Source organism: Vanellus vanellus (genome assembly GCF_965231255.1).
Source record: "Vanellus vanellus genome assembly, chromosome: 8".
Lineage (NCBI taxonomy): Eukaryota > Metazoa > Chordata > Aves > Charadriiformes > Charadriidae > Vanellus > Vanellus vanellus.
Window position 1 is genome coordinate 173,014 of NC_138913.1, and position 10,191 is coordinate 183,204.

The 10,191-nt window shown below is 41.6% G+C and overlaps 1 protein-coding gene across 1 annotated transcript; it reads left to right on the forward strand.

Annotated features, from left to right (window-relative positions):
- Positions 1-6,394: 6,394 nt before the first annotated feature.
- LOC309675112 (tubulin alpha-3 chain-like) lies at positions 6,395-9,379 on the forward strand (the record flags this gene model as incomplete). The annotated part of the gene is made up of 4 exons (XM_082487328.1): positions 6,395-6,617; positions 7,106-7,254; positions 8,163-8,843; positions 9,074-9,379. Exons 1-4 carry the CDS (start codon positions 6,497-6,499, stop codon positions 9,377-9,379), a joined length of 1,257 nt encoding a protein of 418 aa, XP_082343454.1. The 5' UTR covers positions 6,395-6,496.
- Between the last annotated feature and the right edge of the window lie 812 nt (positions 9,380-10,191).

Below are 10,191 nucleotides of genomic sequence, written 5' to 3' on the forward strand. Positions count from 1 at the left end.
TTTAGTGGCAGAGAACACGTGCAATTAACCGTAAGTTATAAACAAGAAAACGTTGACGAATTTGCAGAGACGCCGAGAAAACGAAAGAGGATGCAAAGGGCAAGGCATGAGGTTGTCCGAATGTGATTTCTGAAAGTTTTATCTTATAATAAGATAAAGCAGCACCTCTAATATGCTAAATAAGATGAAACTCTATGGTACACTGCTGTATGCAGGAATGGTACGTTGCTGAAATATCTATGTGTGAACTCGTCGACCATTGGTGGTGGTGGTGACAATTAAAAGCGTTTATATCCTTGCAGGATAGAGCCTTTTGAAAAATATTTTCATGTCACTTAAGTGAAACCACTCTGGAGTTGTACAGCTTCTCCCCAAAATTGTAACCAAATGACCTGTAGTTTCAGTCAAATAGGTGCTTGCTGCAACCAACAATAGCTGAGGAAAATAGAATTTTTCTTCTTCGTTGGCCTACTGTTAAAAAAAAAAAAAGAGGATGAGTCTTAAAAGCTTCCTTTGCTAAAAACTGAATACTTTCACCCACCTTCCAGGGCACCGTTCCATTCTATTAAATAATTGAAAATAAATACTTCCATGAAGTCACTGAGGCAGCCACTGCTATCCATTGAAAGAAATGTTTTGTCAAAAAGAGATTTGTGCAGCAATCTTGTTGGATAAACCTGTTTGCTAGATGAAAGAAAATTACACAGTTTTATCTAAAGATGCAAGTTAATGTAAAAAAAAAAAGACTGAACAAAACCCAACAAACAACGACAAAAAGAAGCCAAATCCCAGTTTTTCAATTACTTACCCTTAAACTTCGCCAACAGATTCTCTTATTAGGATTATCACCAGGGCAAAGGTCCTAGCATTAAAATCTAATGTATCTGATGTATAAATTCGTGGGCTTATAATAGATTTGCCAGACTAACTTTGTCAGAGGCAAAGACAATAAAAGAAAACTCAGATTGTTAGATTGATTTTTGATAGAATTTTCTTCTATGTGAATACATAACTTCTCTTTAGATTTACACAGGTATTGCCACGGTCCTAAAGAGTTTTGACTGACTTATTCCATCTTTTAGAAGCCAATTTTAACTTCTGTCTACAGAGATCTTTCACACAGAAGTGTAGTTTTCTAGGTAAGACACTTTTTCACTAAATTACTGACACATTTTCAAGAAACAGTGGTTCAAGGTGGAGTTTAAAATCTCTCTGTGTACCTGTTTTGGTCAGTGCAAATTTGCAGGTCACAAATACTGTTGTAAAACTTCTACTATAGCTTTTACAATTAAAGCTATATACTCACAAGGAAAACTGTAGTAAGACAAGATTCTAGGAAACTATTAGACTTATTTTGGTGAAAAAAAGAAAGATAGAACATTCTCCCATAAGAACTCGCACATTCATCAAAACCAAAAGTGACAAAGAGAGTTCATTTACAGTAATTTTCCAACAGAAGCTCTTCTGCAAACTGGACTGGTTCCTGTTTGCTTCCTAAGTCTTCAGCAAGGCATGTGGCAGAGTGAAGGGAATCCACTCGTGGGCAAGCCAGGAGACCTGAGAAGTGGAGTCTAAGACTGAGCTTCCAACATCCACAGTTCCATGAAAACCTACAACAGAGAATGTCTTGCAGTCAGAAATGCTATGACTTGCACAGTTCCCCGCTCTCTTCCTTTCACATAGAACTTTGATTTTTAAGATTGCTACACGTTTGAACAGGAACAATTTTAAGTATTTTTTGTATTTACTAGTGAATTATAATAATACTTGAAACCTCTCCGCCAATCAAGGCATACTCTATTTGTGAGTAATTCTATGTTTCTCCAAACGAGACACTTAGCATCCAAATGATACTTAATAGTTTTGGTAAGGAGGAAGGGCCCAAGCAGTGTATTGCCTACAGTTATGTTAAAATGTATTAGACATATTGATGAGAAGTTAAGAATGATATACTCGTAAGTGTTGTCACTAACTAGGAAGTTACTGGAAATACTGATGTCCCAAGGATGATGGTGTGCTAAAAATAATGTCATGGCCACTTTTGCCCTCTCCAATTTCAGACCCTATCCTATCTTGGCCTGTACCCAAAGTTCCATTTTACTGCAGGAGAGTAAAGAATAGGCCTCCGAATGACTGGTTTATACCAACATAGGAATAATTTACAGATAAAATAGTAAGAGAATGAAAATGTATAACAGAAGTTTTAAAAAAATGTGAAAGGACTTGCAAGAGGAAATGGACAGGAAGGGGGAAGGGAATAAGGAAAACAGAAAAAAAATCTTAGCCAAAATATCTAAAGACCCTCAATGGATTTAGAGACCCAATATAATAAGGGCATAACATTTTATTCTAATATAAAGTCTGTCAACCTTTACTAATCCATCGCGTTTCAAGATTCAAACAGACAAACAAGCATGTGTACAATTCAGATGCAAATGCACACTAAGCACATCTCTATCAGATGCGAGTTGCAGAAGGAAAACAGGAGCAATGACGTTAAGGGCACTATCACTTTCAGAAACATACATATCGCCTTGGGATACTTCTATTACATTAAGACAATGTTGTCTAAACAAAACTAAAGGTATTGTCCCTTCAAAGCTTGCTTTCTGTCCTGCATACACTGAGGGGCGTGTCCAAAAAGGGCCACCTTTGCAGCATAATCTGTCATTTGTACTGAAAACCACCAACATTTAAAGTCACCTCCATAACTTCTGCAGAAAAGCTACTCACAGAAAGATCTGTGAGATGATACTTGTTTTCAAATCATCCAATACAATTTTATAATAATACATTTTGATATTAATATATTAAAGTAGAACATAAAGAAACCTTAATTTTGGTAGTTTATTCATAAAAAGAAAACCCCAAAGATAAAAAGGATAAACTTCACAAGCAAATACGTGTGCCCTCTCATCTTTTTTTGTTTTCCAAACTAAATACAGGATTGCATTCAGCTTAAGCGTTGCTTCAAGACTTCCCAGCACCGTACTGTTTTCCCTGTATCTCTTCCAGAAAAGGAAAGGGATGGAACAGGGACAAAAAGCAGTGATGACAAGCCCAGTAGACTCAGGCTGGCGGATCCAAAGAAAAGATGATCACAGGAAATATGCTGTTGCTGCTGAGTGGTGCTATCTTTGTTTCAGAAAGGGCTTCTGCCCAACATCTGATTCTTACCAGTCTGGTTTTCCAGGCTTTGTATGATGGAAGCTAGGACTTTACACAAGAAAGTGCCTACACTTAGAGCTGGCCCTTCTAATGCAATGTTTATGTAAAGTAATTCAAACAGATTTTTCACTCTCAAGAGAAATTTTACCAACTTTTCTGCTTCAAAATGGAGTTATAACACACGATAAAGAGCAATGATTGCATGGATGTAAATCAGCATAAAGAACTGAACACAATAAAGCGTCTGGCACCTTTAAAATGAGAACAATATATAAATAATGAAAAAAAAAGCGCCCAGATAGGCCTATTTTCAAATTACTTTGGTGTTTCTAAACTTCATCTAAAACAGGCCACGTTGCCAAAGATAAGCTTCAGGATGGATGAAGCACCGACTGACAGAATTACATTCTCTTTTATCATGGCAATCTTCATTAGGCCTACTACTTTCAGAATCTAGCTGTACACCTACCTCTTAAAACAATTCTGTCCTGGGCTTTAAACTAACTCTAAGGCCAAAGTAAAATTTCAACCATAAACTAGTTCATCCTTAGTACAAAATTAATTTGTCTTTGCAAGCCTTTTCTACACAGAACGGTTGAAAGTCTCCATAATAAAGGAAGTACTTCAGCCTTTGGTACTTTAAATATAACCTCACCACTAATACCAGGATCAATTTAGGATATGATTATATGTGCGTGAGGGTTATCTTACTTGCTCACTCCTAGTCCTCTGTGTATTAAAGAACTTGGTGATGAACCAGCCCAATCCACAACCTAACCAGAGATACATACATATATTTAAATTATGTACACAATAGCATGTGTAAATTAAAGCAAGTCATGTCATAGATCTCCTTCAGCTCAATATTCCATAGCACATTGACCATATAAAACTAACAGAAATTTAAAATGGTAAAAATCCTGGTGTTGGATTCGTGAGTACAACTGGGAAAAATCTGTTTAGTAAGAATGTGGCCATATTTGCACCAGTTCCCTGGTATAAACTGCTTTTCTAAAAAGGTTTGTTAAAAAAAAAATAAAAAATCAAAATGATAGCAGGAACCAGGTACTAATCTCAGTTTTAAATTCTTCCCTCAGATGTAGCTTTAAGTGCAATTGGTTGTGAAACCTCATCTAAAAAATTGTATGAAACTTGCATCGGAACAACTGGCATCTCATAGAAAAATATGCTAGCTTCAATCTTTAAAAAAAACCCAACGACAAAACACTATTTTGTAGTTTCTTTCGAAAGATTTTCTCCTAGAACCACAGATACACAGTGGGCAACAGAACTTAACTGCCCCCAATAACCCAAAATAAGCCTTGTGGGCAGAGCCCTGACACAGAGAAGCGCCTTTTGCTCAGCTCAGCGTTTTTTAAATAGAGAGGGAGGATGCTGTTTACTGGCGCAGAGCGTCAATAGGCTGGCGTTAGTAACACCACGGCCAATTTCTTCTCCCATTTCCACTTTCAGGCAGCTCCCTCTAAGCATTTTCTCCAACTCGCATTCCCTCTCTCCTAAGGATAATGATCTAGACTGTATATTTCTACTGTACAAGGCTGCGAATAAGCTATGCCCAAGGTAAAAAAATAGTCTCGGTAAGAAAAAAAAAAAGGACCATTTGATTGTAATGCCTGCCTCCCCAATCTTGACTAGAAGTACATTAAAATAAGCGAGGGCTTTGGCTAGATTTCTTTCAGTGGGACCTGGTGGCCTGTGAGGCAGAGCCAACGCCACAGAAGAACAATCTCTGCGCCGGTAGGAGCGCCGCCGCGCCTCGCGGAGCAGGGACCGACTCCAGCCCCCTCTGCCCACCAGGACAAACCTCCGGGCAGGCTGCGATCTGCGGAGCGTGGCGGGGGTCTGCTGTCCGCCGGAGAGAAGGACGTTCTGGGAGAAAGGAAAGGGAAAAAGGAGACGGGAGGGAGGACACCGCTGCTCGCGCGCCGTCGGCAGAGCATGTGGCAATCATCGCCTCACGTGGGGCGAAGGGCGCCTCGGCCAATCAGCGGTCTCCGTTCGCCTCTAGACCGCCCGGGGGACAGCCAATGGGGAGCCAGCGCGCGAGCGCGACAGGCCGGCGGCCGTTGGGCCCCGACCGTTGGTGCTGTTCGACGGGTGGCGGTAGCACGGCAGGAGCTTAGCGAGGCGTCATGGTGGGGAACGGGCCCCGCGGCTGGGGAGGGGAGAGGGAGAGGGAGAGGGAGAAGGAAGGGAAAGAGTGAGGGGAAGGGGAAGGGGAGGGCAGCGCAGGGGAGAGTGTTTGGGAGTGCTGCTGCGGCGGCGGCGGCAGCAGTCTGGAGGGAGGGGGTATGGCTGAGCGTGCTGCGGCAGGGCTTGCGGGCAGTCTTCCCGCGGTAGCAGTACGTCAGGATTGGGGAGGAGAGAAGTTAGTTAGTTATTATTACATTAATATTAGAGAATTAATAGTTCAAGGGGGGTGAGGCCGAGAAACTGGTGAGGCGAGACGTGCGGGAGGCGCGGGGCTGACTGAAGGCAGAGGCGGCGGGAAAGCATAGCCAATCAGCGGAGCGGGATCCGAGCGGCAGCCAACGGCTGCGGCGGGGGGCGGGGCCGGCGGCGGTTGCGAGGCGGGGAGGGGTGAGGCGCGCGCGGGGCTGGTGCCGGTGGCGAGGGGCGGCCGCAGGGCCCCGGGGAGTGGTAAAACGTGGGGTCGAGGGCACTAAAGGAAAATATATTAAGTGGTCCTGTGCAGGAAAGATTCTTGCCACAGTTACCCAGTACATCATTTGGAAACCAATCAAGGGGATGTTATATAAAGAAGTCTTCCAAAACTAAAGGAAGGTGAAAAGGGGACTAGGCAGAATGTTGAATAATAAAAGTGCGGCATGGTAAGGAATGATGAATCTCTGTTCACCCTGTGTGCTCATAGAGACTATGTTGTCTTTAAGATCTAACATTCTCAAAGTCAGCCCAGGTGAACTAAGGTGAGTAGAGTCTTGCCAGCAGCAGACAATTTGATCAGTTAAATCATCACTAAAGAGCAACCAGGTAATCATAGAGTCCCAGAATGGTTTGGGTTGGAAGGGACCTTAAATATCTAGATCCAACCCCTCTGCCAGGGCCAGGATACCTTCCACTAGACTAATAGCAGCAGAGAAGGATCGTGCAAAGATACAACCCACAGGTAGCTAGTTATTATGAGAATAAAATCTAGAAGACAGGTAGCCCCATATCTCGTTATCGTTCTGTTTTTGATTTGCAGCGTGAATGCATATCCATCCACGTTGGTCAGGCTGGTGTTCAGATTGGCAATGCGTGTTGGGAATTGTATTGTCTTGAACATGGGATCCAGCCTGACGGCCAAATGCCGAGCGATAAAACTATGGGAAGTGGAGATGATTCATTTAACACTTTCTTCAGTGAGACAGGAGCTGGTAAACATGTTCCCAGAGCAGTGTTTGTGGACCTCGAGCCAACCGTAGTTGGTATGTACCCAACATTAAAGATCTTCAGTGTAGTCGTTTTTGTTTGTTCAGAACACTGTAGATTTGAAAAGTGTGTGCCTGGATGCCGTTTTGACATTTGAAGCTATTATTTCGAAGAAATGGAATAATGGTCTACAGGTAACAACATCTGAAAAACAATAGAACTTTTTTACAGTCTGGATAATCTTTCTACACTGCTGCACTGCATCCAGAGTTTTGTTTAATTGCTATCCGGAATCTTGTCTGTACCTGTGATGTAGTTTTCTGAGTGTTCTTGGGTGCAAATGCTGCTTTGTGAGTGCCTGATGTTTTCCCCTAAGCAAAGGGGATGAAGTTCTGCCAACTTTTTAGGCTAGTTGGACAAGCTGCATATAGTCAGTGATGCTGTCTACACTCTTTTGACATGTGCACTTAGTGTGTAGTCACCAGGCAGCGCACACAGAAACAAACAGATCAAATTTATGTTGTGGTATTTTGTTTCTTTGTAGATGAAGTACGTACAGGCACATACAGGCAGCTATTCCATCCTGAACAGCTCATTACTGGGAAAGAAGATGCAGCCAATAATTATGCCAGAGGCCATTATACCATTGGAAAAGAGATTGTCGATCTAGTGCTAGACCGCATTCGCAAACTGGTAAGAATTCGTGCTGCAAATCAGTATTTAAAATAATTGACACAGCTGTGTAGCTATTTATAACGATGGCTTGATGCGTTTTCTCCCTAAGAATTTTGTGCATAGTTGATGGTTTAAAACAAAACAAAATTCTTATCTCCTTGCTCTACCTGCCCCCTCCCCCAGTTAAATAAAAATTCAGTCAGTAAAACTTAAAACTTTTTAGGCTCTGAAATACCATTATTTGAAAGTATTTTAAGGGTACCTCAGAAGCATTATAAAAGTTTTGAGTATAACAACGTTATACTTTTTTGTTTGTTATTTTCAGTTTGAATCATGCCATTATGTGTCATGCAAAATATTTCTAGTACTCTGAACCTCATGTTTTGGTCGAATGCTTAGCAAGTTTAATTATTTCTCTGTTTTTTTTTTTTTTAATCTTGACATTGCATTGTCAGAAATTCCTGTAGGATGATGTGATTCAAAGTGAAATAGTGATTGTCTATTTAAAATCGCAAAAATTAAAAAAAAAAAAAAACACCTTGTTTTCAACATCTGATTGATACTTGCTGAAAGCTAGAATGGGAACATAGATTCTAAAGCTCTCACTCAGCTGGAATTTATAGTAACTGGTCACAGTGGTACACAGCTGCTCTTCCTTACAGAAGTATTAAAATGGATCAAAGACAATAAGCAACTTTTAAAGTAGTCCTATTCAGAAAAAGTTATGCGGAGGCACTGATACTTTTGAATAAAACACATGCAAGAAAAGAGGAAGACCACCTTTCAAGATTGTTAGTTTTAGATTGTTATAATAAAAACCAGCAAACTTAAGAAGGAAATGCTTTTGAATTATTATTTTAATACTGTTTTCTCCAAAATCATCAATAACTTCTTTTCTCCCACTTTTTTTTTCCACTGCATTATAGGCAGATCTGTGCACAGGGCTGCAAGGTTTCCTTATCTTTCATAGTTTTGGAGGAGGCACTGGTTCAGGGTTTGCGTCCCTGCTTATGGAAAGGCTCTCTGTTGACTATGGAAAAAAATCTAAACTAGAGTTTGCGATCTATCCAGCACCACAAGTTTCCACAGCTGTAGTGGAACCGTACAACTCAATTCTAACTACCCACACGACACTGGAGCATTCAGACTGTGCCTTTATGGTAGATAATGAAGCCATTTATGATATATGTCGTCGTAACCTTGACATTGAACGTCCCACTTACACCAATTTAAACCGATTAATTGGGCAAATTGTTTCCTCCATCACCGCTTCACTGCGTTTTGATGGAGCTCTCAATGTAGACCTGACGGAATTTCAAACTAACCTTGTTCCATACCCACGAATCCATTTCCCCCTGGTAACATACGCCCCTGTCATCTCTGCTGAAAAAGCATATCACGAGCAGTTATCTGTGGCCGAGATCACCAACGCATGTTTCGAACCTGCCAACCAGATGGTAAAATGCGACCCTCGCCACGGCAAATACATGGCCTGCTGCATGTTGTACAGAGGGGACGTTGTTCCCAAAGATGTCAACGCAGCCATCGCTACCATCAAGACTAAACGTACAATTCAGTTTGTGGACTGGTGCCCAACTGGATTCAAGGTACTTGTGTAGCTTTTTCAGTGCTGGATGTTTGAGTTGTTAGGAATTGTGTTGTATTCAGAGGTAATGGTCGTTCTGCAGTGTTGTGATGTTCCTGTTTAATATTTTGATGAAGTGCACAGTAACCATAACGTATTTTATTTGTGCATAACTATAGTGATGTTTAATGATTAACAGAAATAAGTCTTTAAGCCTCAGCACTCATAAGGAAAGTTTTTGTTTTCTTGAAGGTAGGCATTAATTACCAGCCTCCAACTGTGGTGCCAGGCGGTGACCTGGCGAAGGTGCAGCGCGCTGTCTGTATGCTGAGTAACACGACTGCAATTGCTGAAGCGTGGGCTCGTCTTGACCACAAGTTTGATCTCATGTATGCCAAGCGTGCCTTCGTACATTGGTACGTTGGGGAAGGAATGGAGGAAGGAGAATTTTCTGAAGCCCGGGAAGATCTGGCTGCCCTTGAAAAAGATTACGAAGAAGTTGGCATAGACTCAGTAGAAGCAGAGGCTGAAGAAGGAGATGAATATTTAGAGAACTGAAGTCTGGAAAAACTAAAAAAGCCAAAAGAATTGCAGAACCCTGTTCACTTGTTCGATTGTTTTCAAATAAAGCTTTAAAGGTTCCACCTTCTGTTATTTTTTCTCCTGTACTATTTATGTGTACACTTGCTCACTGAGTAAGGGCTATTTGGGATCTCAGGTTTTGGTAGTGTCTAGTCTTGTGCAAATTATAGAGGAGATTGGGAAATTGTGTGCACTTTCCTGGGATCCCATGGTGTTCTGAGACGTACTCTCTGACTTTTGGTTTCTCACAAGCAGGAAACAGCTTCTGCTTCAGGTTGTTGGAGCACTGATGACCGTTCCAGGCCCGTCCACACAATACAGGGGAACCTCTTCTTCCCCGAGCACCTTTCCTGGTCATGCTGGCTTCACCCGGGCCCTGCAGTCGGGGCAGGTCCCTGTGCAGTGCTGCGCTCCAGCGGCTCACCCGGCTGCTTACGGCAGAACTACTGCTGACTCACAGATTGCTTCCCGATGACATAAAACTTGATACTCAAAAAAAAAAAAAAATTTCCAACCACCACATGCCCCTGCATTTGATTCAGGCGAAAGGAAAATAAAGGAGCAGATCTGTTACCTGCTTTAAAAGAGCACTGACGTTTTTTTACATTCCGACGTTGACCTAGAAAAAAAAACCCTGATGTTTCGCAGTACGTTCAAATGGGTACGGCTTTACAGACACTTGGGAACAGGTAAATGGTAGGATGCAGCTCAGGTAAAAACTGCTGACCCACGAGTTTTAAGTTTTTTTAGTCCTGAATAGGAGAAAAAACTTTAGGTTTTGCTTTGGT